Raw genomic sequence first — 16,379 nt, 5'->3', positions numbered from 1 at the left:
ACAAAATGACAACAAACAATGCTTGAATACTCCCAACTTCAAAATACAAAAATAGAACACTAGGCCCATATTAAGCTGTCGACATGCAACAAGGCATCTCATGCTTTTCACACTATCCACTTTTCCTTCACACAAATTTCCTGAGTTTTGTGAAAGGCTCAATGGACACACACAAAACACTTGAAGAAGCCGTGCTCATTCAAAGTCTCCACATGATCAACTCATAGTTCGTTTACTTCAATCATGATTATCAACCGTCTCAAGGGTATGAAAGATTCCTTTGGCAAGATGTGATGCTACAGTCTGAAAAACCACATAATGTTTTGATTGTTCTGTTAGTTGAACTTTGACCTCTCATCACTTCTAGACATCACACGATTAGTGTCAATGAAACTTTGGTCACTTTATACAAATAGCTTCATGCAGATGAGCAGTACAATCTTGCACAATTGTCCATTTTAAATGGTTAAATCTATTTGTTTACTTGCACTACTGCCCGGCAAAAATGTTGGCAACACTTCTCAAACAGTCTGAGTGAAGGCCAGGGGTTATGAACCTCATCAACTTTAAAGACAGTTTTAACAAAACAGACTTCCAACAATTATAAACTGACACTTTGTAAATGCCTCAAATGTACTTTGGTTATCTGTTGATTTGGCTCATTCTGTTCTCTGTAGATGTAAGCTTTTCTTTTCCGGAGTAAATCCGTCACTGTAATGGTTTGATCATGACCTGTAGGATGGCGTTATCATTCACCAGGAAGCGAGAGTTCGGTGCTGACAACTCGTCCACCGATACTTTTTTATCCAGATCCGAGTCGGCTGTGTATCGTGATTTTGTGAAGTTCTTTTTTCCGGAGACGGATACCAGCACATTTTCACTATTCACCATTGAGATCATGTATTCCATTGGCCGCGGCAAATCCAAGACAACATTTGAGTAGAGAACCACTCGGAAGTCCTCATTATTTGTGGACGAACCCTTGGGGTAAATCTTTAACTCCCAGTCCCAGCTGGTGTGAGGGTATGAGGATGAGCGTGTTGAAAACCGTGGCATGAATTCAGTGAGTCTCCCAAAGCACGAGTATCCAGATAGAACGATACGTTTGTCCCAGCGTAGGTCAGTGTAATTCCGCAGTAGAAAGTTTGAGGCTGTGAAATCTTTGTTGTTGCATCGGGCTTCCAGGGAGATGGCATTGTACTTGTAGGCCTGCAACAGGTAAGGGATGAACAGACCAGGATGGAGCTCTACCATGCGGTGATGCTCAAGTTGCTCCAACTGCTCCGAAGTCATCATCGGGAAGCGGATGTAACTGATCATCTGTTTGAGAAACTCCTTCTGCTTACTCTGTCGTTCAGGGTGCTTTGGAGATTCTATCCACTTGACAAGAGCTCTGAACAAAGTCAACTCATTCCTGATGGTCAGATCTGAGCTCTTCAAGAACTGAATCAACTGCTCTGTGTCGAGGGCTAACCACTCTAGGTTCCACTCAGGTAGGGACATAATGTCATCGGCTTTTGGTGAGAGAGCCGCGATACAAGACGAGATCAAACAGTGGTGGTAGCATTTTGTGGCATATTGATACCACACATGAAACACATCCTTCAGTGGTAGCTTTGGGATGATACTTTTGGTGGCAAAGTTGACGCACACCTGGCGCAGGTCACCTACGTTGTACTTATCCGCAAGCATGAGGATGGGTAGGGTGTTCTCAACAGTAAGAACAATGTGACAGCTGTATAGAAACTTGAGAAAGGCTGGAAAGACATCACAGCATTCTGGCTCCTCTATTAACTCAACTTCCTAAAAAGAACACAAAAGAAAAGACAAGTGTTATTAGAGTCTGTGCATACTGGTTGAAATGGGCATGTACTCAGCATCATTCAATATATTTTTTTTTTAACTATGGCTTGATCTTGGACCCTGGCTTGGGGTCCGCCCAAGTATTTGAAGCCCTGTACTGAAGCCTTTTTTCCCAAAAATAAAATTAAACTAAAAAAGGTGGAGCCTTAGCCGGAGTTCTAGCTCACACTGGAGTTTCAAGAAAAAAAGGTCCATAGCATTTAAAGGCTATACTAGTTGTAAAATAGGACCAGCAAGGGGTCACCTCTTCAAAGTTGGGACTTGAGTCAATTCGATGAACACAGAAATGTCTTTGTATTGACCCAATTCACCTGACGTCATCATCACAATAATCTTGGGTACTTTGGGAGTTAAAACGTCTGACTTTGCTTTTTTAGCTTTTTAAATGCAGTTTTTAAGTGCATAATGAGTCCCTAAGACGGTGAGCATGGGGAACAGAAGCTGTGAATGACAGTTGTGCATTGGGTCAATAGGCACTTACAATATAATACATATAATTATTTCCATATATGTAAACATATATTTCCATAATGTAAATGTCATGTGTATAAATTAATGGATTAAGTTTGAGCCATGTAGATAGGGCATTGCATGTACGAGTACATGTCATATACATGTAAGAAATCCTTTTAAATTCCAAGTGCAATAATAATAATAAAAACTGGGTACTCTAATGTACACTAATTTTTATAATGACTGCTTTGGTCAATATATTATGCCAAGCAAATAATCTGCAGAGTAAAATCTTGCTGAGCAGATCATTAAATACCATGCTCGAGACTAGTTCCCTGCTATAAATGTTTTCTTTTCTGATAGATTTCTTGATCAATATTTTTGCCAAACATGGCAAAAGTTCAAAGAGGTACAAGTTCTTAGCAGAAAATATTGCATGCGTTTTGTAGCTAAGCAAAAATTAGCAGGAAAACAGTCTCAAACGGTGCATTAGGACATAAGTATGGCTAGAAACATTTCAGTGGTAAGCAACATTTTTGTTTGCTTATTGGTAAAATGCCAAACTGATGACACAGCAGAATAGAAATCTATATCCTCTGCCCAACTCAGCACTCCTGCAACCAAGTCCAACAAATTCCACGGTTCTTTCGACCAAGAAAATCATCCCAATAATTTAAGCTCGGTCATGGGATGATACTAGTTATCATTGTTGGTACAGAGCCAAACCTATGACACAGTAGAATAAAAATCCATGCACCTTCATATGCCTCCAGCATCCCTAGCCCCCATGTGGACTCCAGCAAACATCTTGACCGTTTCATCGATCATTCAACCAGGCAAGTCAGCATATGAATCCAGGAGGAGAGATTTGTTTTTTGTTTTTTTAACGCTTCAAAGATTCTGCCTTGTGATTGGTTAAGATACGTCTTATTTTTACTAGAATGCTGAGCGAGGAATACCCATAGCAACCACTTTACTATACCCATATCAACCGCAGATTTGTAGTAACTAGATACGTCTATTTTCGCAGAGGAAAATTGTAACCCTCTGGGGTACCATCGAGAGAGAGAGAGAGTCACATAGCACTTAAAAATCAAAGCAGTCAATATTTGGATGAAATCATCCTATGAGTCAAATCTGCCACATCAGAAAATAAACCAAACCTCCCTCAAGTTCATCCTGGCTCCGGCTATTTATCAAACTCCTCATTGCTAGGGAATTCAACAGGAGTAAACACACAGGAAGAGAGGTTAAATACGTTGGGTTCTTTATCAGTCAGCAGTACAAAACCGATTTGTTATGATTCACTCACATAAATAGGTCAACTGCACAAGGTCAGGTATGCTGAGATCCACTGGGAAATAAAACATTGCAGGCTTTAAACTATTGTAAAAGAAATTCCCTCATCAATACTTGTGTACTTCAGGGCTACAATTTAACTCTACGCCACAGGCCCAAGGACAGTAGTTTTAAGTGCCAGGCCAGTGAACTCATGACCGGATAAGTTTGGCAGTCTTGTGTTTTCCAATACCTCACTTGAACAAAAACAAATCAAGTTCAAATGTTGACTTTGAGTCTGATACAATACCTTTAATTCGTTTGATTAATCGACTATACTTAAATAAGTATTAATTGTCTGCTTGATAATGACACTTAGACGACAGTTCCCAGTTAACATGTGTACTTGTGGTGTTAATTATTTCCAAAGTGATCCAAATTGTCAAGAAAAACACCAAGTTACATTTGAGATTTTGTCATGGATTTTGTGTCAGTCGAATGTTGTTATTTTCTTTTTGGCAAATTGATATCGTGTATCAAGCTTTGTGTGAAAATTACTTGTAGTATGCATGATGATAGCCTAAACAGTCAGACATCTTCCGGAGAAGGATTTTTGAGAAGTTTGAATCCTCAAATTTTGGCACCACCCACCCCCCCCCCTTGGTACATCCATAATTCTGGTGCAAGACGCTGTTGTTCCTTATAACGCGACTTACCTAATTCCCACTCTATCCTCACACTAAATATGACACAGGGATTGTGACCTTAACCATTCTTATAGACATGATTAATGGCTTCTAGAATGAACGCCCTCTAGAAGCCAGATAGTAGCGCCATAGTGTTGAGTCATTAGCATCAACGAAGAACGTCTTGTTCCAAGACTAGTGTTCCAAGACTAGTACATCAAGTCAGATGTGGACCATGACTGTTTTTTCAAAACACAATAAGAAATGACTATGCTACTAGCAACACAAGTTAAAAACAGATCCTTGTAAAAACATGTGGAGTATAATTATTGGCTTAAGGCCAGCCCAATGATGCAGTGAGAAATGGGACGGCAATCATAGCCAGCTGTTAGAAATGTTATCACTGCTGAACGTGCAACGGGCTGCAAATTGTCTTTGCCCTTTTGAGATCTTGGCGTTTCTCCTTTCTGGCGACGTCAAATTTTAAATTGACGAGTACAAATATTCAACATCATCAGACATCTGACATTCTCACAAACGGACAATAATAAATACAAAGGAATGAAACAAAATCACAAAAGACAATTAATTTTAAGTGAATAATTATATATTGCCCACTACTCAGACATCTGATACTTTGAAATCTAAATTATCATCTTCCTTGAACTGTTTGTCCCTAAATTATATTCCCCCATGAAATAACCATAATGATTCGATCGTCTTAATTATGTATAAGATGTCAGGCATGATATTTGGTTCTTGAAAAAAAGTTGGAATAATTTTATCGAGTACAAGGGCTGACAATGTACACATTATACATGTACACAATTGCGCAGATTTTTTTTAAAAATGTTTTATTTTTCGGAAAAAAAAGAAGAAAAAAAGGAGTATCGGGACTGAGATGTACTAATTTGTTTTTCTTTGAGGAGTTGAATCTGAACGATTAATGACGTCAGATCTTCTTCCAGAGCAACAATAACATGAGTCACTGGAGTTTCTTTGAATCAGATACAAGTATAGCAACGTGACATTTCAAAGTTGGCATGACTTGCGTGTTTCAATATGATGACCAACTCCAAGTAAATGCAACCTTTCCTTAGCTTTAAAGTCCTTAATTATTTCTCCAGTTGGTCGAGTTACAGCACAGGTTGCAAGTGAGCTACAGTTTACATACAGGAGGAAATCTTCCATGCCCTTATGTACATCAATTAAAGGGAATGACCATCCTGCCACAGAATGTTATAAAAAATGTTCTATAATCTGTGTGTTGGAGTTAAATACCAACTCAATTTCTCTCCAACTTGGCCATGCATAAAATTGTACATGTGCCCCCCCCCCTTTTTTTTAATCTGCCAACAATTGTGCCATTGTTTTTTTTTTTTTTTTAATGTTACAAAACATTCAATGTCTTTTTTAATTTTTTTGTTTTAAGTGTATGGATAACAAACAATTGTTAAATTGTTTTACAAAGATGTCTGCTCACTTGAATCTCATTTGAAGTTTCACATTACATAATTGAAGCCTAATTGTAGTTGTCACATCTCCCAGTTCCCCAAAACACATTCACTAGCCAAATGATTGAAAGACGATGGAAGAGAAATTTGACCTAACTTGATTGTTCTTTTCATGTAAGATTGCTGAATTATCTTGACATTTTCATATACCATAAATCTTGTAAGCCTGTAAGCACAAGAACTCGCTAAACACAGAATTGCTTAGCAGAATCAGGCTACCAGCCCAAATTACACTAAGTTTGCATCGTTGTGGCTAGTGCATGACTCAATTTCTGCTTCAACCAAAGAAATTTGTCAAGCAGTATTTTCTGCTTTTAAACAGCTTGATGAAATTGGGCCCTGATGAATAAAATAATTAACAGGAAGTGGCAATAAAGAAACACGCTGACAAACAAAGACATGGGCACTACAGGAGGAAGAAATTAATACAGTTGACTCTGAATACTGACAGGTGGTAAACTTAAAGGCAGTGGACACTATTGGTAATTACTCAAACTAATTGTTAGCACAACAAAACTACTTGTTAGCGATCAATGGAGAGAGATGTTAATAGTATAAAACATTGTAACGGCTCCCTCTGAAGTAATGTAGTTTTCGAGAAAGAAGTTATTTTCCACTAAAATATTTGAATTTGAATTTGAATTAGATTTTGACGTCCCGAAATCAAGCATCTGAAAGCACACAACTTCGTGTGACAAGGGTGTTTTTTCTTTCATTGTTATCTCGCAACTTCGGCGACCAATTGAGCTCAAATATTCACAGGTTTGTTATTTTACGCATACATGTTAAGATACACCAAGTAAGAAGACTGGTCTTTGACAATTACCAAAGGTGTCCAGTGTCTTTAAAGTTATCAATGGATCTCAGGGTTTGCCCTAAACCTTTTTACTGACTGGCCAGAAGTAGTTGATCACCCTTTTCACCAGTTCATCTTTCTAGAAATAACTGGGTACAAGTCACAGCAATGCTAACTATACAATTTTCTTGCTCACAGTAACCTATTTTTGCTTAGCAATAATTGATTGTGCTTAGTAAGTTTTTGTGCTTACAGGCTTAAGAAATAATGTGCACTGGTCATACATGTATTGAACATGAATGTGGGACTTACTGCTTTACTGGGATCTGTCCACTCCTTGCTGAACATTCTCTCAAACACCTCACTGGATCGTACTAAGATGAGTTTATGAGCGCTGTAACACTCAAACCCAACCCTGAGTTTAATATCACTCAGTAGACCACTGTTGAAGAAACGGGCCATGTCCCCTAAAGTCTGTCGCTCGTCACCGAAGCAATCTTTTCCACTTGGCGGCAAGCTGTCATCCACATCGTCCTCTTCCTTGGCAGATACGGTGATAGGGGGCTGGAGCTGGCTGGCTGCTGCCAGGTAGAGGGCTTGGATTGGGGGAATGTCGTTCGGCGCTGCACCCCCACCTGCTGGACCGGCTTGCATCATTCTGTATCCCTGAGTTCGAGGATCTGCCTAGATATGCAAAACAAAAAATTATTTTCAGAAATTATTAGTGACAAGTTTGTAAAACATTTTCAACCTGTGTATGACTATAAGCCCGCTTCAGCTTGGGCTTTGCAAGTTATTATGAAAGCACGCTATTTTGGTACCAGGCCTCACGTAGCCAGACGGAGTTTAGGCCAAATCCAAAGCCGAAGCTGTAGTTTCAAAAAAGGGTCCAAGTTTGAATGAAAGACTTCACAGACTTTATGCTTCAACAGAAACAAAAAAAGAGAACAAAAGTAAGACATATTTTAGAGTACAACCATAGGTGAAGGGTACAGCCTTTTTCTCTTTAACAATTTTTCAATACAACATTGTTACAAGCATCTTATTTTTATTCAAAGGGGAGAAACAGTACACTTAAAAATTCTGCTTTTCAAAATTAAAAATGCCACATAAAAAATCCTAAAGGGTACATATGGGCAGTTGGGATATTATAACCAGTTTTATAGTAAGTAGTGGTTAACCAATAGCCTAAAAGCCTCTCCTTATGAACCCATGGCAGGGTTTAAGCCAAACTCAAAACATGTGCCTAATTTTCTTATTTGTTCACCTCAAATTGGTTGACTGCTTCAGCAAACAAAGACTTTCTAAAGACCTCAATAAGTGCGTCTAGACAAAGTATACTCAGGCTAGAACTTGGACCCAAAAAACTTCTACAAATCCTAACTAGCAAGGCCAAAACACAAAACAAGCTTTCACCAAAAAATAATAGGAAAACAAGTTACTTAAATGAGCAAAACATTTAATGAACTGTGAATGTGAAGGCATTCATTCATCACACTAGATATTTGAAGGTTAAAGATAGAAATACAAAAACTGGCCTTCAGTGCTTTCATTGCTCACCAAATATTGTGAGTCATTTCTATTTCTACTAACCACAACTTTCAAGCTCATGTACTATTTATACAAGAGAGTCAACTTACATCAGAAGTGTTCCCACACTGGTGCTATGCTACCATTGTCATCACAAACCAGTTATCAACTATCAACTTGTATTTAAGTAACATTAAAATTGTTGGCTAAAAAAAGAAAAATTGACTAGAGGGGGATTTGAACCAGAAATATTTGTCACCTAAAAGGTGCCAGCTATCAATATAAACCACAAGGGAAACTGACTGGGTCAATTTTGAAATGATTTTTTGGGTTGAACAAAGAATTGACTAGAGTGGGATTCGAACCAACGACGGTGCCAAAGGTTTTGACAAACATGTAAAACAATTACTTCTGATCTTGCGAGCTCTAAATCTGAATTCAGTGAAAATACTGATTGGGAGGGGGGGGAGGGTTAAGCTATTTTTCAATGACTCCAATGACTGATGACTAGAAGCCGAAACTTTCACAGATTTGTTATCTCAAATATATGTTGGATCTCAGAAAGTGCGGATACTGGTTTGTTTTTACAAATAACCAAGGTTGGCCAATCAGCTTTAAGGCATGCATACTTGGGTTCACTTCCACTGGACAATTTTACCCTTGGTATAACACTCACCTCTTCAACCTTTAGCTATACCGTCTGTATTTTCCTTCCTCCACGGCCAGACTACATACATGTACAGGGGCATGCTTTCGTTCTCACAAAAAGTATTATTATGGTGCCTGCGGTTATTGTAAACAGTAAACACAGACAGAATACACACACCGGACAAAGCCTGCCTGGCAACAATAAAGGTCATAACCCTGAACTTTTTTTCTTCCAAGTGGCAAATGTTTTGCATGAAATTGTTTTCAGAGAAAGACAATGTTGATTTGAAACTAGGAGTTGCCAGTATTTTTTTTATAGAAAATCAATTCAACAACAAATGTTTTCAAGGCAAAACATGCAACCTACACGATGTGAAGTGTTTTTGAAGTGCTTGCTCTCTTGCTCTATGGATGTACACATGTACATACATGTACGATACAGTTCCATACACAGTAAAGCCAGTAGTACAATTAAAGCCATTGGACACTTTCGGTAAACAGTATTGTCCAAAGGCCCACACTATGGTATTACAACTTATATATAAAATAACAAACCTGTGAAAATTTAGGCTCAATCGGTCATCGGAGTCGAGAGAAAATAACGAGAAAACCCATCCTTGTTTCCGCACGTTTTGCCGTGTAATGACATGTGTTCAAAATAAATCCGAAATTCTCGACGACGAGAATTGATAATTGTTTTAATGTTTTCTCAAAAAGTCAAAAAGTAAAGCATTTCATGGAATAATATTTCAAGAGAAGTCTTTCACCATTACCTTCTATAAACCCTGTAAGTTATTTGTAAATCTGTGAATTTTTTTTTGTTTCTGTTCCGAAAGTGTTTAATGGCTTTAATCTAACCATAGAATGGTTCTTTCTCTATGATCCAACCAAGCTAACAACATGTAGGCCTGCAACGTAGTAGGACCATATAGAATCACCATCCCGATAAATTGTGTTTTTAAACAGTGTAGCCACCTACATCATTTAAGTTTAATTCCATTATTCTATTCTAAATATACACCTACATGAAACGGTCTTTTATATTTTGTCAAATTGAAGAATATATTATAGTCTACCTTAATATTATAAAGGTGATCACTGATCATGTGTTTGAGTAAAAAAGAAATCCCTCTTGTTCGACATTAGCATGTCTCAATTCTCTCCAAGTCACACCCAACGCTTTTTTTGGGTACATTATTTGCATTACATGAGCACTGTCAGTGTACACATTCATCAATTTATCTACCTCTATGAATGCACTATAATAACCTACAGCCTAGAGGCATACTAACACACATTGGATTTGGGAAGATTATTACTTCGTAAAGGGCCTAGTGTTCCAGACATATCATAAAAACAATAAGTGAATATTTCGTTGTAAAAGGTGCTTCCATCACGACAACAGAGGAAACATGATGCAAATTTTGATCGCAATTTGCCACTAAAACAATCTGTACGGGTGTTTTACCATTGCCTCCATGGTTTACCCATCATCTGTTCTGATGACCCAGTAACATGCATAATGTGTGAATTTCACATCATCTCACATTGCAGTCTCGCACAGGTTGTTGAAATGAACGCCCATGATGCAAATAGTCTACACAGCCATGACAGTGTGTGTCTGGGAAGGGTGTGAAAACTTGTATCATTCACTGTACAAACACACTCCTCTCTCTTCGTAGTGGCCACAGCTGTTCATCAATTGATGAAATTAATCACGGAGCAAAGTTTCCTAGCCCTGCCAAAATATTCTAGATACACAGATGCCAATTGAAATGATAGCAGACTAAACCTGGTTTCCAAAATAAATAAATACTATACAAACATTTAAAAATATAAATCAGAAATATTATTCCTCCCTCCATGGAAGTATGTATGAAAATATGAATTCAACACTACTACTCTAGTAAACATAAGGAAAAAGCCTATATATCAAAATAGAAACAGTCCCTGTGTCCTAACTATTGAAAATATGAAATGAAAATATTAATTACAATGTTTACATAAAGCTAGGTGTACACATACAAGTAGACCTTAGGGGCAAGGACCTAAGATCAGCATCAGAAACACGGAAGAAGTAAAAAAACGACATCCACTTACCATAATAAGAACCATAGTACTGAGAACATAAACAGTGCCGTACCGTGTGCTCCCTGATTATAATATTGATTTGAGTTGCATACACGACTGACTGGGATAACACAATAGTGCAAAGTGGTACAGAGCCGATCTCAACAAAACACTGACGTACACAATGCACACGCAAGGCACGCAGTACAGGTACATCTCTAGCACTGACTGACATTCAATGCGGACACTCATGATAGCTTGTACTGTACATACTGCATGACAATTCACCAACCACACAAAGGACAAAATCAATTGCACAGCACTGATACGGGTGCAATATGTAGTTCACATGGACAAAGGCTGGTATAATTGACCATTTCCTCTTCCAACAAAAGGAGGTGCCTTAATGTGTAATTGGATAACGTTAAGGTTGATAATTTAATCACAGAAAGAAACAGAGCTAAGGGGGCACAGGAAACCGTTGACAGTTTCTTCATATCAAATTAGAGTCTTCCAATATTAATCCAAATCTATTCAAGGCCAGTTTGCATGCATTAATATCAATCCAGATACAACAACAGTCTTGTGTGTCAATGTTTAAGATGAACGTTTTCTTGCACTGGTTTTTCTCTAACACAAGAAAACTTATGCACAAATTTACACACAATTTATATTACCAAAAAAAAAGAGAATCAATGTACAATTTTTTTTAAAAGTAGTAAACAGGGTAAGCCCACAAAAAAAGACCTTCACTGCACATTTAACATACCTGATAGAATTGAAGAATTTGTGCAACCGACATGAATAATCAGCTATTCTCATCAAAGAACAAAATAATTCCAAACAAACTCCGACCAAAGGTATAAGATAAAGTAAAGAAACGTGGATGTACAGTGCATGCAGTACAATGCATGCCTCATCAGAGTGTTTCCAAACTCCAATCTGCTCTGGTCTGAACTTTTCACTCAACTGAACACAAAGCAATCTTCTACACCATATGTCAGTGAGCCAAGCAAAGCCCCCCTGCAAGTAATGTTTATGAACAGTCCTGTAGTAGATGGTCTGTCATAATAACTTCCTCCACTGCATACACCACACAAGTTTGTCCACAGACCACCTCTGGTTTATCCATGTTCAAACCAACAGTGACTTCTGGTGATGACATCACAATGTCTTGACTCCCCAAGCTTGGAGAATGAATAATGATATGATGCCCTCAAGGACAAGCTCAGCATCTTGGCATCTATCCCTTCCTTAAGCTTATCTTCTGGAAGAATCAGTCTTGAGATGAGGAGTCATTGTGGACCAAAACATGTGCAGAATTCCAAGTGTGTTATGTAGCTGACAACAGTACTTGTAAGATGACTAAACTTTTTAAGGTTGTCCAATGATGATCAAATGTAAAATGTGTAAAAACATGAATCTACATCTTAAAGGAATAAATTACAAACATCCTACACAGAGTAAACCTTGACTACGTGTAAACTTAGTACATTAAATATCATACAGTCTGGTCCTGGCTCTATGATTACATCGTGTACATTATTTATGAACACAGTTAATACTATTTGTTTGTCCAGCCTAAATTAAAATAAAAAGTTGTGTACACGTATGCAAATGACATTCATAGGTGCTGGTACAAATTTTGCGCACATTGAAACAAGAGGTAAGATTGAATGCATTATTTCTACACTCATTGTTCAAAATATGGATTACAGGTTTACCACTGACATAAATACGAGAATGAAAAAATAATAACAAAATCTCATTACATAACAATAAAGAGAGGAGCAATATTTAGAGTAGAAGACACACATCACAGACTTTAATTGATACACTCTGTAGGATGCTATTATTTAATGTGGTATGGAAAATGGAAGGTGAATGAGAGGGCATTGCAAGTTATCCTTGATTGCTGTTTTGCATACAATGTAAGTGGCATTTACTGCACCCAGGTACGTTTTGCTTTCACGTTGCAAATTTGTATAATTCAGGTCTTCTCTAACAAATGATAATAAACAATGAATGACACATGGTACATTCACACGGTTCATTCTGTGTACAATTTTGTGCATTGTATACTTCTTGGAAATGTCATGACAATCCAGTAGACACAACAATAAACAGAAAAAGAAGGACCCCTCAAAAAAACAAAAAAACAACAACAACAACACCCCAAAACAATTATTCACACAAAAACAGAGATTTGTTTAAAACTCTTCCTGGTAATCTCATCTCAACCTACATTGTACATCCTGAAATTTCATGAAAAAAACAGAAAGTAGGGGACAACAGTATGAACATGTTCTCCTTTTCATGCCCTTATTTAGCAACAGGGAACCCAAAATTTCATCAAATGGAATGGCATGCGACCATGGAATTAAGTAGAGGGTCTACCATAATGACCATGGGGTGCAACTGAACCGAAATTGGATACTGTCGGCCAGAGGCATTTCAGAATGCTTATCTTATGAGTTCTTTTTGTAAACCAAGCTTTCCACTGTTGTTTCGGGAGAAATGCTTTGTTTTGTAATAATTTGGACAAAAACAAAATTCAAAAGAAAAATGCTCCCCCACCTTGTGAAGTTGGTTCATGTCATTGTCCCGTAAATAATATTTTGGGCCAATTTAACCAATTTAAAGAATCATAGTTGGGCGAAAACACCCTTTTTTTTTATAAAGAACAATCTTCTCATTGACCATTTGAATCCATTCAAAAGTTTGTTCAATACATTTGGCTCATTAGGTCTACACTCAATACAGTGTAGCTTTATCCTTGGATCAAAGTGTACAAAACCAAAGATTTTAGAGCACCAGGGGATGGGGAGCTGGGGCTGAACTGGGGAATGTGCTCTGGATTAAGACTTCACTGGACCCCATTTTAGCAAGCAAATCTTTGGATTCAACAATATAGATCAGTGCAGACAATGAAACCACAACATAATTGCTTGCTGTAATGGCGACCTTGTGAAATTCACATTCCAACAACAGATACAGTAACGAAATCTTTGTATTCAGCCATGCATGATCGATCAGTGAAGTGTAGTGTGTAATGATTTGACTTTTGAAACAGTGGGCTCCATGTACGTCTAAATCTATCAGCAAGGTCATTAAACTGAATACAGTTATGATATTTTGCAATGAGAATTACAAAGACAATCAAATATTTTTTAAAAGTAACTTAGCATACTGGACGGTGGTGTCTCACGAGTGACGAGGTGTAAGAGGTGTTAAGGGGAAATGGTGCGCTCGCGTGATGAGACATGGAGGCCTACCCGGCGCAGCTATAGATGGTCCTACCTACAGGTACAATTTTGAGGCAGAAGCGACCCTAATAAGCTGCACTGGATAGACAGTGTCACTAAGTGGAGTGGTAAAAAGCATCTATGGAAAGCTGAGAAGAGCAGCGATTGAAAGAGAGCAGGTGATGGCGGAGACTCCAGGAGTGTGCCCTCATTACAACTTGAGGGTGAGCAGCCACCGACGGAAGTCTTTGTAGAATGATGATAAGCATACTACCAGTAACCCCCCCCCCAAAAAAACCAAAACAACAACAACAAAAACAAACCCCAAAACCCCCAAACAAACCTGAGTTATGGGTATATAAGAAATTACAGAGACAGACAGGATGGACAGGAATATGACTTTAGAAGATGTCAGTTAACCTACATTGTTCAGTTTACACCCTAACACTGTAATAATATCACACCAAGTCAAAACTGAGACATTCCTTTGGGTATTGAGGAAATAACATGTAGCATAGAGCCTATAAAAAAGGCCTAAATTAATCAGAGGATTGTCTTAATTCTGCATAGTTTTAGGGTCTGACTGCATTTGTAAAGGGACTACAGTAAGTGAATCAATTTATTTCAATGTTTTTCCTATCAATTTGTAAAAAGTCAGCCTCTGTTGTAAACTTCACAATCTTCAAGATGATCAATTACAATAACAAAGTTTTAGTATTAAAGGCAAATCCATAAAGCTTTTTAATGTACACATTTGACAAAAAACTATGATTCCTCAAAGTCAAATGTCACACTAAGTTACAAAGTGAAATGGTTACTACAGTGTGACATTTGACTTTGAGGAATCACGGTTTGTTGTCATTATGTTTAGGAAAGTTGACAACTTTGCTACATACTCCTCCTTTCAATCAAAAACTACAAAAAAATTGTCAGTGTCAGTGCATTGTTCTCCACTGTCCCGATTAAGTTGCTATGATATTTTCTGAGTGAAATAAATATTAAATTTTTATAGTTTTGAAATTTGAGACCAAAAGACACTTTAAGATTGTGCAATACAGGAGTTTGCCACCAATTCAAGTGCAAAAAAATCAACAATTTCACAGATTTTTTTTTCTAGTGTAATAGGGGGCCAAAAAGGAGCTTTACAGTTCTATACCATGTTTGTGTTCACCTTTAAAGAACAAAAGAATCAGAAGTTAAGGAATCAGAAATAAAAAAGTAAAATTTTGCAGACAAAATTAGGCACTTTTCGCAGGACTGTTTTATAAATAAAAGATATAGGTCAAATAGTTATTAGTCATCAGATTTTCATCAAGAATATTAACTATACTAAAAATACAACTTAGAGTTAAGTCTAAGATTATGATTAAAATTTAGGTAACTAATGAAGATGTAAACATTCAACACAATAATACATGTATTTTACATGTATTTTCACATTTCAATCTTGGCAAAACCTCTCTTGACTTACTTATTAGATCATGGAGGAACAATTTTCTCTCCATTGTTCATCCATGGTTTTAGAATGAAATAATAAAACGTGGGCAATGACACAAATTATTATTATTATTTATGGTTTATTATATTATAATTAAAAAAAAATTCAATTTTAGTTGCCATGCAAAATTACATTGAATTTAGAAAATTTACAGTTAAAACATTAACATTACACTCAGACAGAACAAAATTGGGTTTAACATTAAAAAACTGGCCCATACATAAAAGGCATACATAAAAGGCACACAGGAATTCAACTTAGCGAGCTGAGTAGAAAATATTTTTACTGCAACAAACATTACAAAATAAAATGTTTTCAAACAGTCAGTGAGTGAGAAAGCGATGGTCGGATTCAAACTTTAAATGGACAACTCACATGCTGTCAGTTTTACCATGGAGTTTCACAAAGAATGCATATGCTTGGCAAGAAATGACTTAATTTGGTCATGTTTACACTCTAGAATGGAGCCGCCCCGCCCCCAGCCAAGCGAGAGGGTCACTCCATGGAGGCTACCCCCATCACTATGGAAAGACAATGAATGACATTGACACTGTCAATGACAGATGAGATACGGCAGAAAAAGCTCACCCTATGATCGTATTCAGTACAGCCAAGTTGGGGTTGTTAATTAAATTGACGACAAACGCAAACATTGGTCAAAAGTTCGTTTGGCAACGTTGATCCGGAAATCAAAAGTAAAGTTGACCAGTCGGCAGTCGACCATTCAATTAGAGAACACCACACACCATTCAGCCACGGTGTGAAACAAAAAACTGGGTCAGTAATGCGGGGGTCCAA

At 37.5% G+C, this 16,379-nt stretch overlaps 1 protein-coding gene across 3 annotated transcripts; it reads right to left on the bottom strand.

Annotated features, from left to right (window-relative positions):
• Positions 1-703: 703 nt before the first annotated feature.
• LOC139948254 (BTB/POZ domain-containing protein 17-like) lies at positions 704-16,342 on the bottom strand. 3 transcript variants are annotated; one of them, XM_071946542.1, is made up of 3 exons: positions 16,170-16,342; positions 6,903-7,274; positions 704-1,803 (listed from the first exon to the last, which is right to left on the bottom strand). In XM_071946542.1, exons 2-3 carry the CDS (start codon positions 7,245-7,247, stop codon positions 709-711), a joined length of 1,440 nt encoding a protein of 479 aa, XP_071802643.1. In that variant the 5' UTR covers positions 7,248-7,274; positions 16,170-16,342; the 3' UTR covers positions 704-708. The 3 variants fall into 3 exon arrangements, with proteins under 3 accessions (XP_071802643.1, XP_071802487.1, XP_071802570.1); XM_071946386.1 differs by lacking the exon at positions 16,170-16,342 and adding an exon at positions 11,608-12,301; XM_071946469.1 differs by lacking the exon at positions 16,170-16,342 and adding an exon at positions 10,869-11,069.
• Positions 16,343-16,379: the final 37 nt, after the last annotated feature.

This window comes from Asterias amurensis, chromosome 1, assembly GCF_032118995.1.
Source record: "Asterias amurensis chromosome 1, ASM3211899v1".
Lineage (NCBI taxonomy): Eukaryota > Metazoa > Echinodermata > Asteroidea > Forcipulatida > Asteriidae > Asterias > Asterias amurensis.
The sequence above is the reverse complement of the archived record's forward strand: the minus strand, read 5'-3'. Positions and strand labels throughout refer to the sequence as shown.